This window comes from Pseudophryne corroboree, chromosome 5, assembly GCF_028390025.1.
Source record: "Pseudophryne corroboree isolate aPseCor3 chromosome 5, aPseCor3.hap2, whole genome shotgun sequence".
Taxonomy (NCBI): domain Eukaryota; kingdom Metazoa; phylum Chordata; class Amphibia; order Anura; family Myobatrachidae; genus Pseudophryne; species Pseudophryne corroboree.
In genome coordinates, this window is record NC_086448.1 from 130,214,438 (window position 1) to 130,232,763 (window position 18,326).

Sequence of the window (18,326 nt, forward strand, 5' to 3'; positions counted from 1 at the left end):
AGCTCTGTATAAAAGACAGTGGTTGACATGAGACAGCCAGCTACTCAGCTTGTGCCTGTCCAGACGTCTCATAGGCCGTCAGGGGCTCTAAAGCGCCCGTTACCTCAGATGGCAGATATAGACGCCGACACGGATACTGACTCCAGTGTCGACGGTGAAGAGACGAATGTGACTTCCAGTAGGGCCACACGTTACATGATTGAGGCAATGAAAAATGTTTTACACATTTCTGATAATACGAGTACCACCAAAAAAGGGGTATTATGTTCGGTGAGGAAAAACTACCTGTAGTTTTCCTGAATCTGAGAAATTAAATGAGGTGTGTGATGATGCGTGGGTTTCCCCCGATAACAACGGATAATTTCTAAAATGTTATTGGCATTATATCCTTTCCCGCCAGAGGTTAGGGTGCGTTGGGAAACACCCCCTAGGGGGGATAAAACGCTCACACGCTTGTAAGGGCTCTACCTTCGCCTGAGATGGCCGCCCTTAAGGATCCTGCTGATAGAAAGCAGGAGGGTATCCTAAAAGGTATTTACACACATACTGGTGTTATACTGCGACCAGCAATCGCCTCAGCCTGGATGTGCAGTGCTGGGTTGGCGTGGTCAGATTCCCTGACTGAAAATATTGATGCCCTAGATAGGGACAGTATATTTTTGCCTATAGAGCATTTAAAAGATGCATTTTTATATATGCGTGATGCACAGCGGAATATTTGCCGACTGGCATCAAGCCTAAGCGCGTTGCCCATTTCTACCAGTAGAGGGTTATGGACACGTCAGTGGTCAGGTGATGCGTGTTCCAAACGGCATTTGGAAGTATTGCTTTATTAAGGGAGGAGTTATTTGGGGTCGGTCTTTCAGACCTGGTGGCCACGGCAACAGCTGGGAATTCCACGTTTGTACCCCAGGTCGCCTCTCAACATGAGAAGACGCCGTATTATCAGGCGCAGTCTTTTCGTGGACAAGCGGGCAAAAGGTTCCTCATTTCTGCCCCGTGACAGAGGGAGAGGAAAAAGGCTGCAGAAATCAGCCAGTTCCCAGGAACAGAAACCCTCTCCCGCCTCTGCCAAGCCCTCAGTATACGCTGGGGCTTTACAAGCAGAATCAGGCACGGTGGGGGGCCCGTCTCAATGAATTTCAGCGCGCAGTGGGCTCACTCGCAAGTAGACCCCTGGATCCTTCAGGTGATATCTCAGGGGTACAAATTAGAATTCGAGACGTCACCCCCTCGCCGTTTCCTAAAGTCGGCTTTACCGATGTCTCCTTCTGACAGGGAGACAGTTTTGGAAGCCATTCACAAGCTGTATTCCCAGCAGGTGATAATCAAGATACCCCTCCTGCAACAGGGAACGGGGTATTATTCCACACTGTTGTGGTACCGAAGCCGGACGGCTCGGTGAGACCGATTCTAAATCTAAAATCTTTGAACACTTACGTACAGAGGTTCAAATTCAAGATTGAGTCACTCAGAGCAGTGATTGCGAACCTGGAAGAAGGGGACTACATGATGTCTCGGGACATCAAGGATGCTTACCTTCATGTCAAAATTTACCCTTCTCACCAAGGGTACCTCAGGTTTATGGTACAGAACGGTCACTATCAGTTCAGACGCTGCCGTATGGATGGTACACGGCACCCCGGGTCTTTACCAAGGTAATGGCCGAAATGATGATATTCCTTCTAAGGAAGTGAATTTTAGTTATCCCTTCCTTGAACAATTCCCTGATAAGGGTAAGATCCAGGGAACAGTTGGAGGTCGGTGTAGCACTATCTCAGGTAGTGTTGCGGCAGCACGATTGGATTCTCAATATTCCAAAATCGCACCTGGTTCCGACGACGTGTCTTCTGTTCCTAGGGATGATCCTGGACACAGTCCAGAAAAAGGTGTTTCTCCCGGAGGAGAAAGCCAGGGAGTTATCCGAGCTAGTCAGGAACCTCCTAAAACCGAGCCAAGTCTCAGTGCATCAATGCACAAGGGTTCTGGGTAAAATGGTGGCTTCCTACGAAGCAATCCCATTCGGCAGATTCCACGCAAGAACTTTCCAGTGGGACCTGCTGGACAAATGGTCCGGATCGCATCTTCAGATGCATCAGCGGATAACCCTGTCACCAAGGACAAGGGTGTCCCTCCTGTGGTGGTTGCAGAGTGCTCATCTTCTAGAGGGCCGCAGATTAGGCATTCAGGACTGGGTCCTGGTGACCACGGATGCCAGCCTGCGAGGCTGGGGAGCAGTCACACAGGGAAGGAATATCCAGGGCTTACGGTCAAGCCTGGAGACATCACTTCACATAAATATCCTGAAGCTAAGGGACATTTACAATGCTCTAAGCTTAGCAAGACCTCTGCTTCAAGGTCAGCCGGTGTTGATCCAGTCGGACAACATCACGGCAGTCACCCACGTAAACAGACAGGGTGGCACAAGAAGCAGGAGGGCAATGGCAGAAGCTGCAAGGATTCTTCGCTGGGCGGAAAATCATGTGATAGCACTGTCAGCAGTATTCATTCCGGGAGTGGACAACTGGGAAGCAGACTTCCTCAGCACGACCTCCACCCGGGAGAGTGGGGACTTCACCCAGAAGTCTTCCACATGATTAAAAACTCGACAGGTATTGCGCCAGGTCCAGGGACCCTCAGGCAATAAGCTGTAGACGCTCTGGTAACACCGTGGGTGTACCAGTCAGGGTATGTGTTCCCTCCTCTGCCTCTCATACCCAAGGTACTGAGATTGATAAGATGGAGAGGAGTAAGCACTATATTCGTGGTTCCGGATTGGCCAAGAAGGACTTGGTAACCGGAACTTCAAGAGATGCTCACGGAGGATCCGTGGCCTCTACCTCTAAGAAGGGACCTGCTCCAGCAAGGACCCTGTCTGTTCCAAGACTTACCGCGGCTGCGTTTGACGGCATGGCGGTTGAACGCCGGATCCTGAAGGAAAAAAGGCATTCCGGATGAAGTCATCCCTATCCTGATCAAAGCCAGGAAGGATGTAACCGCAAAAACATTATCACCGCAATTGGCGAAAATATGTTGCGTGGTGCGAGGCCAGTAAGGCCCGACGGAGGAAATTCAACTGGGTCGATTCCTACATTTCCTGCAAACAGGGGTGTCTATGGGCCTGAAATTGGGGTCCATTAAGATTCAAATTTCGGCCCTGTCAATTTTCTTCCAAAAAGAACTAGCTTCAGTCCCTGAAGTTCAGACGTTTGTAAAAGGGGTACTGCATATACAGCCTCCTTTTGTGCCTCCAGTGGCCACTTTGGGATCTCAATGTAGTTTTGGGTTCCAAAAGTCACATTGGTTTGAACCACTTAAATCTGTGGAGTTAAAATATCTCACATGGAAAGTGGTCATGCTGTTGGCCCTGGCCTGGGCCAGGCGCGTGTCAGAATTGGCGGCTTTATCCTGAAAAAGCCCTTATCTGATTTTCCATTCGGACAGGGCGGAATTGAGGACTCGTCCTCAGTTTCTCCCCAAGGTGGTTTCAGCGTCTCACCTGAACCAACCTATTGGTGGTGCCTGCGGCTACTAGGGACTTGGAGGCCTCCAAGTTGCTAGGCGTTGTCAGTGCCCTGAAAATATATGTTTCCAGGACGGCTGGAGTCAGGAAATCTGACTCGCTGTTTATCCTGTGTGCACCCAACAAGCTGGGTGCTCCTGCTTCTAAGCAGACTATTGCTCGTTGGATTTGTAGTACAATTCAGCTTGCACATTCTGTGGCAGGCCTGCCACAGCCAAAAATCTGTAAATGCCCACTCCACAAGGAAGGTGGGCTCATCTTGGGCGGCTGCCAGAGGGGTCTCGGCTTTACAACTTTGCCGAGCAGCTACTTGGTCAGGAGCAAATACGTTTGTAAAATTCTACAAAATTGATATCCTGGCTGAGGAGGACCTGGAGTTCTCTCATTTGGTGCTGCAGAGTCATCCGCACCCTCCCGCCCGTTTGGGAGCTTTGGTATAATCCCCATGGTCCTTACGGAGTCCCCAGCATCCACTTAGGACGTTAGAGAAAATAAGAATTTACTTACCGATAATTCTATTTCTCATAGTCCGTAGTGGATGCTGGGCGCCCATCCCAAGTGCGGATTGTCTGCAATACTTGTACATAGTTATTGTTACAAAAATCGGGTTATTATTGTTGTGAGCCATCTTTCAGAGGCTCCTCTGTTATCATGCTGTTAACTGGGTTCAGATCACAGGTTATACGGTGTGATTGGTGTGGCTGGTATGAGTCTTACCCGGGATTCAAAATCCTTCCTTATTGTGTACGCTCGTCCGGGCACAGTATCCTAACTGAGGCTTTGAGGAGGTTCATAGTGGGAGGAGCCAGTGCACACCAGATAGTCCTAAAGCTTTCTTTAGATGTGCCCAGTCTCCTGCGGAGCCGCTATTCCCCATGGTCCTTACGGAGTCCCCAGCATCCACTACGGACTATGAGAAATAGAATTATCGGTAAGTAAATTCTTATTTTTATGTTCACTTTCCTTTGTGGTCTTGTCCTCATTTATGCCAGACCTCTGAATTGCTCTTTCCAATTACATAGGTTTATTATGTCTCAAGTTTATTCTGTTACTGTGGGTGTTAATATAAAAATTCAAAAATAAGTTTCATTTAAAAAACAGAAAACATCCAAACAATGTCAGTTTCAGATCTTTAAAATATCTTCTTTCACAAAATATCTGTAAATAATTGTTATTTGGAAGTTTAATCTTACCCAGGCCATTCTGCCCACCAATCGCAAATATTTTATCTTTCACAAACACCAGTCCGTGGTTTTTTCGAGCTTCGATCATCGGACACAGTTCAGTCCACCTAGTTGAGTAAATGGAAATAAAAACACATTTACGTTCTATGAATATCTTTATAAATATAAATAGAAACTGCTAAATGAAAAACTCTGTTGTATGCGAAAAAAATAAAATTGAAATTAATTAAAACTACATTCGCAAGAATACGTTACATTTCACTGGCCTGTCCATCTGCCCACTTTAAAATCTCCACTAAGGATCGGTAGAAAAGATGCTGGCAGGAACAGCCAACTACCCAATCACTTTTAGCAAGGGCTGCAAGATTAATGACATAGACATGGGGGTATATTTACGAAGGTCCCGATTTTGACCGATTTGGTGTTTTTTCTTCAAAGTGTCATCTCGGGAATTTACTAAACTAAAATCTCGGCAGTGATGAGGGCATTCGTATTTTTTTGGAAGTCAAAGAAAAAAAAAAACGAATGAATACACCGTCGGTCAAATACGCCAGTTATTTGATACAACTCGGTAATTTACAAAAAATTCTATTTCACAAACACTGCCGGCAATAGCCAAACACTGCCGTGAAAAAATACAAATCGTAAAAAAAAGCAGGTTTAAAACAGACCTGCTTTTTTTTACCGTGTTCTGATAGTCATACACGGATCCATGAGATCCGTGCATGTTTATCAGTTGGAAGGGGTGGGAAAGCGTTTAAAATCAGAAAAAAAAATTGCGTGGGGTCCCCCCTCCTAAGCATAACCAGCCTCGGGCTCTTTGAGCCGGTCCTGGTTGTAAAAATATGGGGAAAAAATTGACAGGGGTTCCCCCATATTTGAACAACCAGCACCGGGCTCTGCGCCTGGTCCTGGTGCCAAAAGTACGGGGGACAAAAAGTGTAGGGGTCCCCCGTATTTTTAACACAAGCACCGGGCTCCACTAGTCAGAGAGATAATGCCACAGCCGGGGGACACTTTTATATAGGTCCCTGCGGCCCTGGCATTAAATCACTAACTAGTCACCCCTGGAGGAGTGGGGACCCCTTAAATCAAGGGGTACCCTCCTCCAGCCACCCAAGGGCCAGGGGTGAAGCACGAGGCTGCCCCCCTCCCCCCCCATCCAAGGGCGGCGGATGGGGGGGCTGATAGCCAGGTGTAAAAATAAGAATATTGTTTTTTGTAGCAGTACTACAAGTCCCAGCAAGCCTCCCCCGCAAGCTGGTACTTGGAGAACCACAAGTACCAGCATGCGGTGGAAAAACGGGCCCGCTGGTACCTGTAGTACTACTACAAAAAAATACCCAACAAAAAACAGAACACACACACCGTGATAGTAAAACTTTATTACATACATGCACACCTACATACACACATACTTACCTATGTTCACACGAGGCTCGGTCCACTTCTCCATGTTGTAATCCACGTACTTGGCAAAAAAACAAACCGAAAAACCCGAACCACGCACTGAAAGGGGACCCATGTTTACACATGGGACCCCTTTCCCCGACTGCCGGGACCCCCGTGACTCCTATCAAAGAGGGTCCCTTCAGCCAATCAGGGAGCGCCACGTCTTGGCACTCTCCTGATTGGCTGTGCGCTCCTGGTGCTGGTTGTTCAAATATGGGGGACCCCTGTCAATTTTTCCCCCATATTTTTACAACCAAGACCGGCTCAAAGAGCCCGAGGCTGGTTTTGCTTAGGAGGGGGGACCCCACGCAATTTTTTCTTGATTTTTAACACTTTATTTTTATTTTTTTAAAGGTGCACAATGAAGCCCTGCACGGATCTCACAGATCCGGCCGAGATTCATTGTGTTAATGTCGGCAGTGTTTTACTATTCACTCCCGTAAAACACTGGCTGAAATTACGAATGACATCGACATCGGAAAAAACTAAAATGCAGAATACGACAGCATAGTAAATGTGGCGTAAAAAATTCAAAAAGTTGCAAATGCACACATTCGATGTCATTCGTGTTTAATCTTTCTCCAAATCGACACAAATACGATTTTTAGTAAATATACCCCATGGTGGGATGACTCATGATTGGACAGCAAACTTAGAGGGCTGTAATCTCTTCAGAAGGGACAGGGCTAACAAAAAGGGAGGAGGTTTATGTCTTTATGTTAAGCCATTTTTAAAACCATGTTTAAAAGGAGGTTATTTACGAAGGGACTGGGGATAAAGTGGAGTCATTGGGTCGAAATTTCAAGCGGTGGTAAAGGTATAAAAAAAAACCTGAGATTTATGGTAGACTTACCATGGTTATATCCAGAGCCGGCCTTAGGTATAGGCAAACTAGGCAAATGCCTAGGGCATTTGGTATGCTTAGGGGCACCAGCAGCTTGTGCTGATTAAAATGATATGCGGCATGCCTATATTCTGTGTGTGACTGCGGCTGTATCTGCATAAGAAATGCTACGTTGCAGTGTATTGCTGGAAATCACTGTAATGTAGCATTTCGTATGCAGATACAGCCACAGTCGTGCACAGTATATAGGCATGCTGCATATCATTTTAATCAGCAGAAGCTGCTTGTGCATCCTAGCCACATAGTAATGCAAATAAGATGCATTTTCATAAACAAAAGGCGCCCGACATTAGCAGAGCTGCCAGCTGACTCATGCCAGGCATCTCCTTCAGAACTAGCGGCGGTGCTAGGGGGCACCAGCCAAAATCTTGCCTAGGGCATCATATTGGTTAGGGCCGGCTCTGGTTATATCCTTTCTGCAAGGTATACTGGGTTCCACAGGGAATACATCGGGGTGTAGAGATGGATCTTGATCCAGAGGCACTAACAGGCTAAAGCTTCAGACTGTCCCAGGATGCATTGCGGGGCCTCCTCTATATAACCCCACCTCCAGGCACTGTGAGCTCAGTTTTAGTTAACCAGTCCAATGCAGAAGCAGGTAAAAAGATAAGGCAGATGTTAGTCACATAGAACCACGTTCTCAAGACAGGAGAAGGGACTAGCAGCTAATGCCACACAAACTCAAAGAAGCTAAGTGGAACCCAGTGTACCTCGCAGAAAGAGATTTAACCATGGTGAGTCTACCATAAGTCTCCTTTTCTGCAGCGGGGTACACTGTGTTCCACAGGGAATACATCGAGGATGTCCTAAAGCAGTTCCTCAAGGGAGGGGACGCACCATAGCGGGTATGAGAACCCGGCGTCCAAAGGAAGCATCCTGGGAGGCGGAAGTATCAAAGGCATAGAACCTAATGAACGTGTTCACGGAGGACCACGTAGCCGCCTTGCACAATTGTTCTGCAGGCGGGCCGCCCAAGAAGGTCCAACAGACCGAATAGAATGGGCCTTAATAGCAGCAGGAGCTGGAAGCCCAGCCTGCGCATAAGCTTGCACAATCACCATTCTAATCCATCTGGCCAAAGTTTGCTTACTTGCAAGCCAGCCACGTTTGTGGAAACCAAATAGTACACAAAAGGCATTTGACCTAATAGAGGCAGTCCTCTCCACATATATACAGGACAAGTCAGAAGAGATAAATGCCGGAACCACAATCTCTTGGTTAAGGTGAAAAGATGACACCACCTTAGGTAAATAACCTCAGCAAGTTCTTAGAACTGCCCGTTCACGATGGAATATTAGAAAGGGTGGGCGACACGACAAAGCGCCTAACTCCGACACCCTTCGAGCAGAGGAAATAGCCAGTAGAAACAGGACCTTGGCCGTGAGCCATTTAAGGTCCACTGTCTCAAGAGGTTCAAATGGAGACTCTTGCAGGGCATTCAGGACAACAGACAGATCCCATGGAGCCACAGAAGGGACATGGGAAAGCTGAATCCGCAATACGCCCTGAGTTAATGTATGAACGTCAGGTATAGACGCAATTTTACTCTGAAACCACACTGACAAGGCAGATATGTGAACCTTGAGGGAGGCCAGACGAAGTCCTAAAGCCAGGCCTGGTTGCAAAAAAGCCAAAAGTCTGGAAGTACTAAACTTGTAAGCATCGTAATTATTAGCAGCACACCAGGTGAATTAAGAATTCCAGACCATATAGTAAATCAGTGCAGAAGCCAGTTTGCAGGTGTTTAGCATAGTTTGGATAACCGCCTCGGAAAATCCTTTGGCCCGCAGGAGTGAAGCTTCAAGAGCCACACAGTCAAAGCCAGTCTGGCTAGGTCCGGGTAGTCACAAGGGCCCTGAACGATAAGGTCTGGGCGTTGAGGAAGTGGAAGTAGAAGTAGAAGAGGTCGCTCGCTCGATAGACCCTGCAGGTCTGAGAACCAATGCCGTCTGGGCCACGCTGGAGCGACTAGAAGTTGTATTCCTCCTTCTTGCTTGAACCCTGGGCAGGAGTGACACTGGTGGGACCACATAGAGCAGCCGAAAGTTCCATGGAATTGCCAGTGCGTCCACGAACGCTGCTTGAGGATCCCTTGTTCTTGATCCGGAGGCCGGAAATTTGTGCTTGTGTTGAGACGCCATCAGGTCTACATATGGTAGGCCCCGCTTGTCCACTAGGAGTTGAAAGACTTCTGGATGAAGACTTCTCTCTGGCGAGCACGTCCTGACGATTGAGTAAGTCCGCTTCTCAGTTGAGGACTCCCGGAATGAACACTGCCGATATTGCTGGCAGATGGCGTTCCGCCCAACAAAGGATTTTGGACACTTCCATCACTGCCATTCGGCTTTGAGTGCCGCCTTGATGATTTATGTAAGCCACCGTTGTGGCGTTGTCTAATTGCACTTGAACAGGCCTGTTCTGTATCAGAAGGCCAAGAGTCAAAGCATTGAACACTGCCCGCAATTCCATAATGTTTATCGGGAGGAGAGATTCCTCCTTGGTCCACCGACCCTGGAGAGAGTGTTGCTCCAGCACCGCGCCCCAACCCCTCAGACTGGCGTCCGTAGTCAGGAGGACCAAGTTGGGAATCCAGAAGGGACTGCCCCTGTTCAACTGCTGGTCCTGTAGCCACCAGCTCAGTGACAGACGAACCTCCGGAGTCAACGAGATCATTTGAGACCTGATCTGAAACAGTCTTTGGCTGTGTGTGTCCAGCAGTGCCCCCAAGTGCACCATGCTCCGAGCAGGGACCAGCGAGGACTTCTTCCAGTTGACGAGCCACCCGTGGGCTTGTAGGAAGTGGACCGACAGTTGCAGATGACTGAGGAGGACGTCTTGGGAGTTTGTCAGGATCAGCAAGTCGTCCAGATACGGCAGGATCCCGATTCCCTGACGACGGAGATAAGCCGTCATCACGGCCATAACCTTGGTGAAGATCCAAGGAGCTGTGGCCAGTCTAAACGGCAGAGCCTGGAATGGATAGTGAAGGTTTACCAATAGCAAACCGCAGATATTGCTGATGCGATATGGCAATAGGTATATGCAGGTACGCATCTTGTATATCCAGGGATATCATATACTCTCCGGGTTCCATGGCAAGTACAATGGAGCGCAGCGTTTCCATACGGAACTTGGACACTCTCACAAATTTGTTCAGTGATTTGAGGTCGAGTATAGGCCGGAAAGACCCATTTGGTTTTGGGACCAGAAACAGGGTCGAATAGTATCCTCTGCCTCTCTGGGACAGGGGTACCGGCCCTACCACTCCTGTATCCCTTCAACGGGTCCGAAGGGATAACCGTCGTTCGGAAGTGGAGAGGGGGACGTCTCTTGAAAGACTGTGTACCCGTGAGAGACGACTTCTCGCACCCATGCGTCTGAAGTGGTCTTTAACTAGACCTGGGTGAATTGCAGAAGTTGGCCTCCCACACTGGGATCCCCCAGGGGGAGGCCCGCTCCGTCATGCAGCAGGCTTGTCTTGTTTGGAAGCAGGCTGACAGGCAGCCCAGGATTGTTTTGCTTTGGGCTTAGTGGTTTTGGGAGCATGAGCTTGTCTCGGGTATGCCTGACATTTTGCATTCCCTTGAGGTCGAAAGGGTCTAAGTGTGGTACTCTTTACCGTCTGTGCAGTAAGATTAGTATTTGGGAGAAACGCAGTCTTAGCAGCCGCTAAGCCAGTTACAATCTTATTCAGATCCTCCCCAAATAGGATGTCTCCCTTAAAATGGAGTACCTCCCAGGTTTTTTTTTGGAGTCCAGGCCCACCTTCCATGACCTCAACCACAGAATTCGGCGAGCCAGGATGGACGCAGTCGACGCCTTGGCCGCCATTACACCTGCCTCAGAGGATGCCTCCTGAATGTTGTGGGAGGCGGTGGTAATATAAGACAGATATTGTCTGGCAGTGTCAGATATATCCTGAGGCAGCTCTTCCTCTATTGCCTGAACCCATGCTTCAATTCCTTTTGCAGCCCAGGAGGCTGCTATAGTGAGTCTATGTACAGCACCTGTAAGGGAGTAAATAGACTTCAGGCATCCTTCGACACGCTTATCTGTCGGTTCCTTCAGTGAGGTGACAGTGGTGACAGGCAGAGTAGATGACACCACAAGACGGGTGACATGGGAATCCACCGGCGGTGGATTTTCCCACTTGTTACACAACTCAGCAGAGAGAGAGGATAACGAGCTAGCATCTTTTTAGAAAGAGGGAATTTCTTTCCTGGAGAAGACCAGGGTTCCTGATGTATGTCTACCAAATGGTCAGAATGTGGTAAGACTAGTTTAGTTCTGACGTTATAAATGATCAGGTTTCTTAGACGCAGTAGTGGGATCTACATCATCATCGATTTGTAGAATCAGCTTAATATCCTCCACTAGGTCATGGACATCAACTTGCGTTGTAGTTTCCTCGTCAGAAGCGACTGTCAGTGTCTGACGGATCAGCATACTCCCCATCCTCATCAGAAGTATCATCTGAGATATTAGTGGATTGTGAGGAGGAGGAGGCCCGCTTAGAAGAACCTTTGACCGCAGAGGGACGTGGGTTAGGTTTTTGTCTAACCAAAGATTGATTCAATTGTTGTATCTGGGTAGACAGAGTATCCGCCCAGGGCGGATTTACCATAGGGACAATATGTGGCTGCAATGGCACAGGAGGTCCCATAGGGGGCGTAAGATGTGTCACAAGCGTATTAAGCATATTCGAGAACGCCGCTCAAGGTGGCTCCTGATTGGCAACAGGAGCAGCGGGCTGACTGGGAGATGTATGGCACATATTACACAGACCATCCTTCAAAACGTCCCCCTTAGGCAAATCCTTGATGCATGCGCTGCATGATGCAGGAGCGTCCACGGATTTCCCGCCCTTTGTGGTAGACATTATAGTGAATGTAACCTTAGAACGTAACAGTACAATATAGCCAGACAAATACCTGCAAATAAATCCCCTGTGTGGCAAAAAAATGCAAAACGCAAGCAGAGAATAAATGCGGTATGAGGTGTCTGAAATACACAGTAAAATACACTTAACTGTAAATATTGCGCAACACTATATAATAGACCCTGACGCACCTAGTCCCTTAGGGTACAGAATACAGTGATAGCTATAGCTTGTGATACACTGAAAGTGAAATTCACACAGGCACACACAGTCGCAATGCAGAGACCGGATGTGTATATCAGAATACTCATACACTATATTCTGGTAGAGGTACACTTGTTCTTAGCTAACGCGGTCTTAAAATGACATGTAGAATACTTAACTGTCTGTAGAATCACAGCGCTGATAAATTAGGCGGATTTACAGAAGAGACCTTGCCCTGCAGTCCTGGAGACCAGTAGCAGCTACTGATAAGATGGCGCCCAAAGTCAGGGAGTGAGGGAGAGTGTGAGGCAGCTCCAGGGCGGGAACACCAGCAGTAGATGGCGCCCGGAGCTGGGGGAGGGGCTACAGGTCCAGCGCCTTACTCCCTATGCTGGTCCTCACCACCGGGTTCTATGGAGCCTTTGTTAAAATGGATAATGTATTATCCAACCTGTGGTCCGCTGCCCTGGTGGATATAGTGGGGTCCCTGTACGGCCACAGTGTCCACGCCAGAGTCGCAGTCCGTCTCCTGAGACCGCGACCGGAACGCGATTTAACGGCGGGTCCCGCCTGGGGGACCCTCTTACCTCCTCCCATAGAAGCAGCCACGCGATCCAGGAGAACGTCTGCAGTGGTGTGCCTAGAAACCGGAGCGCCTCCGCCACGAGTACTCGGGAACAGAGTCAGCGGGAGTATGCGATGCCGCTGGGGAGGTGATGGAGCCGCAGGCAGCACAGTATGTCACGATATATGAAGTGCTGCAGCCCTTGAAGTCTTCTAAATAGCTTTTTCAGCCCCCTGTTAAGTGACCTGCTTATGCAGGCACCAACTCTAAAACTGAGCTCACAGTGTCTGGAGGCGGGGTTATATAGAGGAGGCCCCGCAATGCATCCTGGGACAGTCTAAAGCTTTAGCCTGTTGGTGCCTCTGGATCAAGATCCATCTCTACACCCCGATGTATTCCCTGTAAAACACAGTGTACCCCACTGCAGAGAAGCTATTAATCGGGATATGCTACAAACCGCCGGATATTAGTGTAATTGAAGAAGTATAACTCTTGCAGCAATTTCAAAAAGCAGCAGGACTGGGTTAGGTCCTAATCACTGGAGACTCGCCGCTCCTGCCAGTCTTCACTTGGACCCTCCTTTACTGCACGGATAGGAGATGAGGTGGGAGTGCGATGCCAGCATTTCATCATGGCCACGCTCCTTGCCCTGTCTGACCTGCTGCCACGCTCCTTGCCCTGTCTGACCTGCTGATTAGCGTGAAATAGCTGGTGACAGGTGAATCGGCTAGCTACCAGTGCGGAAGGGGGGAGGGGGGGGGGAAGAGAGTGGGGAAGGATGCTGAGAGACACAGTGAAGAGGGGGGCAGGCTGAGAGGCAGAGTAAAGGGGGAAGGCAGAGAGGCACAGAGAGAAGGGGGGGACAGGCAGAGATTCACAGAGTGAAGGGGGAGCAGGCTGAGAGGCACAGAGTGAAGGGGGAGCAGGCTGAGAGGCACAGAGTGAAGGGGGAGCGGGCTGAGAGGCACAGAGTGAAAGGGGAGCAGACTGAAAGGCACAGGGTGAAGGGGGAGCAGGCTGAAAGGCACAGAGTGAAGGGGGGCAGTCTGAGAGGCACAGAGTGAAGGGGGGGGCAGGCTGACAGCTCAGAGTGAAGGGAGGTGCACAAAAATGGGGCGTGGCCTTGTGCCTATGGCGCGTGCATGATATTGGCTCTAACTTTACTTTAAACTAGTTTTGGGCTCTTTGCCTCTGACTGGTTGGCCACCACTGACCTAGCAGAAGGTCTGGAGAGCACAGTGTCAATTTTTGCAGACAATACTAAACTGTGGGTAATGAATTCAGATGTGGATGTTGAGTCTCTTCAGAACAATTTATTTAAACTGGAAGTTTGGATAGCTAAATGGAGAATGCCGTTTAATATAGAAAAATGTAAAGTTATGCACTTTGGGACTTAAAATAAACATGCAACCTACAAATTAAATGGGGAAAATTTAGGGGACACAGTAATAGAAAAAGTATTTGGGGGTATTCATTGATATTAGACTTAGCAGCAGTAACCAATGTCATGGTGCAGCAACAAAGGCAAATAATGTATTAGCATGCATAAAACAGGGAATTGAGACAAGGGATGAAAGTATAATCATCCTTCTGTATAAGTCATTGGTACAGCCACATCTTGAATATTGTGTACAGTTCTGGGCACCGCACTATAAAAAGATATCTTGGAACTCAAAAGGGTTCATAGGCGAGCCACCAAACTGATCATGGGGTTAGAGGAACTGGATTATGAGGAAAGGTTTACTAGGTTAGATATGTTTACACTAGAAAAGAAGCGTCTAAAAGGAGATATGATTAATATGTACAAATATATAAAAGGACAATACATGGAGCTATTAGGCGACTTGTTTATTGAGAGATCTCTACACAGGACACACAGACACCCTCTGAGGTTAGAGGAGAGGAAATTTCATACCAAGCAAAGGAAGAGGTTCATCAGTAAGGGCAGTAAGGATATGGAGTGCTCTGCCAGAGAAGGTGGTAATGGTGAACGCAGTTTTTTAAAAATGGGTTAGATCAATTTCTAACTGAAAAAGAAATTCAAGGATATAGGGGTATATTCAATTAAGGTGGATCCATTCTGACATGCATTTGTAGGAATGGATCCAACAAGGGCTATTCAATGCCCATCTCAATTCGGCTTTAAAAAAGTCGAACTGAGATGAGGGACCAGAGAGGGGGGAGAGCCACGGGCAGACGGGGGACAGCAGCGCCGCAGGAGGATGTGGCACAGACGCCAGACCTCGCGGCAGCGTCCACCCGGCTCCAGCAAGCGGGACCTCACTTGCTGGAGCTGGGTGGACGCTGCCGTGAGCGGCGGCTATGACACATCCTCCTGCAGCGCTGTGATATAGCGCTGCTGTCCCCTGTCTGCCCGCGGCTCTCCCCCGTCTGCCCGACTTGTCGAATAAAAATGCTCGGGACTGAATAGGTCGGAACCCCTCCGACCCGAAAACTGATGTCTTTTCGATAAGATGGAAGTTTCGACCTTAATTGAATATACCCCATAACATTTAAAATGATATTGTAGTAACAGCATGGATTGTAGCAGTCATTTAGACTATAAACGTAAAACCTGGGTCATTATAGTTACATATAGAATAGGGTATGAAATATAATACAGGTTGAACTCGATGGACAACTTGCCTTTTTAACTCATTAACTATGTTATTATGTTACTATGTTAGCTCTGGGATAAATGGCTGCATGAAACAGATACCGATCTCTGCTCAGAAAAGCAGAGGGAAGAGTAACTTTTTTCACCTTACTATTCTACATTTAAAATAGGCAGCAAATAGATTGCCACCTACAGAACTGCCACTGAAAGCACCGGGAATAGATAGTGTACAACCAGGAATATATGAAAACCCTGGTTACTACGTAAAACTTAATCATGAAAGCTTTTGTTCAATAAAAATAAGTGATAACACAAAATAAATAAATTGTGCACAGTACACTAAAACCCCAAATAATGTAACAGTAAAACACATGTAAAAAGGATTAAATGTTATCTGAATTAGCAATAAATCCAGTAGAGGACAAAAGGTTCTATTTACTAAGCCTTGAAAGAGATAAAGTGGACGGTGATAGAGTACCAGCCATTCAGCTCATAACTACCATGTCATAGGCTGTGTTAGTTTATCTTTATCAAACTAGTCCTGTTCAAGTTATTTGCAGAGATCAACGGAATGCCATCCAAGCCTTTGGTGAGGATTTAGGTCAGGTCCTTCGAGGTTAGTAATTTTGTTTTGTTTTTTAATTTTGTATATGTCTGTCAGGGAGGCGGGGATGCGCTGCAGTCAGGGAGGCAGGGACGCGCTGCAGTCAGAGAGGCAGGGACGCGCTGCAGTCAGAGAGGCAGGGACGCGCTGCAGTCAGGGAGGCAGGGACGCGCTGCAGTCAGGGAGGCAGGGACGCGCTGCAGTCAGGGACGCGCTGCAGTCAGGGAGGCGGGGATGCGCTGCAGTCAGAGAGGCAGGGACGCGCTGCAGTCAGAGAGGCAGGGACGCGCTGCAGTCAGAGAGGCAGGGACGCGCTGCAGTCAGAGAGGCAGGGACGCGCTGCAGTCAGAGAGGCAGGGACGCGCTGCAGTCAGAGAGGCAGGGACGCGCTGCAGTCAGAGAGGCAGGGACGCGCTGCAGTCAGAGAGGCAGGGACGCGCTGCAGTCAGAGAGGCAGGGACGCGCTGCAGTCAGAGAGGCAGGGACGCGCTGCAGTCAGAGAGGCAGGGACGCGCTGCAGTCAGAGAGGCAGGGACGCGCTGCAGTCAGAGAGGCAGGGACGCGCTGCAGTCAGAGAGGCAGGGACGCGCTGCAGTCAGGGAGGCAGGGACGCGCTGCAGTCAGGGAGGCAGGGACGCGCTGCAGTCAGGGAGGCGGGGACGCGCTGTGTCTCTGAGAGTGATGCTGTTGATTACAGTTGGATTTGTTTACAGATGGTAGTGTGACAGAAGTAGGTAATGCATACGATAACACTGGGAGTTGTGTGGTTGAAATAATGCACGGTAATGTGATCTAGTGTGTCCAATCATGTTAGTGGGTTTCTGGCACTATAACACACCATTTTATAAAATAATCTAATATAATGGGGCAGATGTATTAAGCCTGGGGAAGTGTGAAAGTGGAAGATGATAACGCACCAGTCAGCTCCTAACTACAGTTTGAAAAATGACAGTTAGGAGCTGACTGGCTGGTGAGTTATCACCTTCCAATTTCTCACTTCTCCAGGCTTAATACATCTGCCCCAGTGTTCGTTATATCACTCTTTGGGGGAGACTCAAATGTTTGAAAAGTCGGTTGGGATGCTATTTTTTTCTGTCTATTAGATAGGAAAAAACAGACTCCCAACTGACTTTTCAAACATTTGAATCTCCCCCTTTGCATCCATTGGGAGGAATTCAAATGTTTGAAAAGTCAGTTGGGAGTCTGTTTTTTCCTATCTAATAGACAGGAAATAACAGACACCCAACCGACTTTTCAAACAATTGAATATCCCCCAGTATACACTAATCTAGATAGTTGTTAAATATTCAAACCTTTTGTTAATTAGTAGTTACTTGTCCAGAATCTCTGCATTATGATTAAGTATTATTTTAACTAAATTTATACAAATACTAAATATTGACATTAATAAATAACCCATAGCAACCACAAATTTGCTTTCATATTCTAATTTACTGAAATTTTTACAGCAGTTGTAATACATGTGCAGTGCAGATATCAACACAAGCGCCCTGTAAGCACATATCACGCTGGTCATACATACGTTTCTGTTTTGGGGTCATAAACTTCGCAACAGTTCAGCACCCTCCCAGATACATTGTTTCCCAAGCTGCCTCCGCAGACATAGATCAGTCCATTAGCCTCCACCATCCCATGACTGCAGCGCTGGGTCAGCATGCTGGGCTTCGTATGCCAGCTCTCTGTCCTTGTATCGTAACACTCAAATAAGTATAACGCAGAATTCCCTTGAAAAACATAAAAATTGTTTTACCACTTTATAAAATTCAATACGATGCCAACTAGGCTGTTACAGACTTTTCTTTAATATAGCTTAAGTTTTAAGAGGAAGAGTGCAGTCTGGAGGGGAAAGAGGGAGTGGAGATAAGAATTGGAAGTGTATCAAAGAAGGAGGAAGAGAAAGAGGGGGTGCAGACTGGAGGAGGAGGAGGAAGGAGTGTAGATAGGAGGAGGGAGAAGAGGGGGTGCAGATAGGAGGAAAAAGTGCAGATCAGCAGAAGAGGATGAGACAGAGGGGAGAAGATAAGAGGAGGGGAAAGAAGGAGAGCAGATAGGAGGAGGATGCAGAGGGAACGCAAATCGGTGGAAGAGGGGGTGTAGATAAGAAGAAGGGGAAGAAGCAGTGCAGATAGGAGGAATGTAAAAAAAGGGTGCAGATCGGAGGAAGAGGGGGTGGAGATCAAGGAAGGAGAGAGAAGAGGTAGTGCAGACTATAGGAAGAGGGTGTGCAGATCAAAGGAAGCGGTGGTGCAGTTCAAAGGAAAAAGGGGGTGCGGAAAGAAGGAGAGCAGATCAGAGGAGGGGGAAGAAGGAGAGCAGATCAGAGGAGGGGAAAGAAGGAGAGCAGATCAGAGGAGGGGGAAGAAGGAGAGCAGA

General features: G+C 48.0%; 1 protein-coding gene across 1 annotated transcript in view; it reads right to left on the bottom strand.

Annotated features, from left to right (window-relative positions):
* Window positions 1-18,326, bottom strand: part of KLHL7 (kelch like family member 7) — a 71,563-nt gene that overhangs the window by 18,324 nt on the left and 34,913 nt on the right. The window contains exons 9-10 of the mRNA XM_063921717.1: window positions 17,476-17,677; window positions 4,717-4,814 (exon numbers count right to left, since the gene is read on the bottom strand). Coding sequence (XP_063777787.1) covers window positions 4,717-4,814; window positions 17,476-17,677 — 300 coding nt within the window. The remainder of the gene's footprint in view (window positions 1-4,716; window positions 4,815-17,475; window positions 17,678-18,326) is intronic.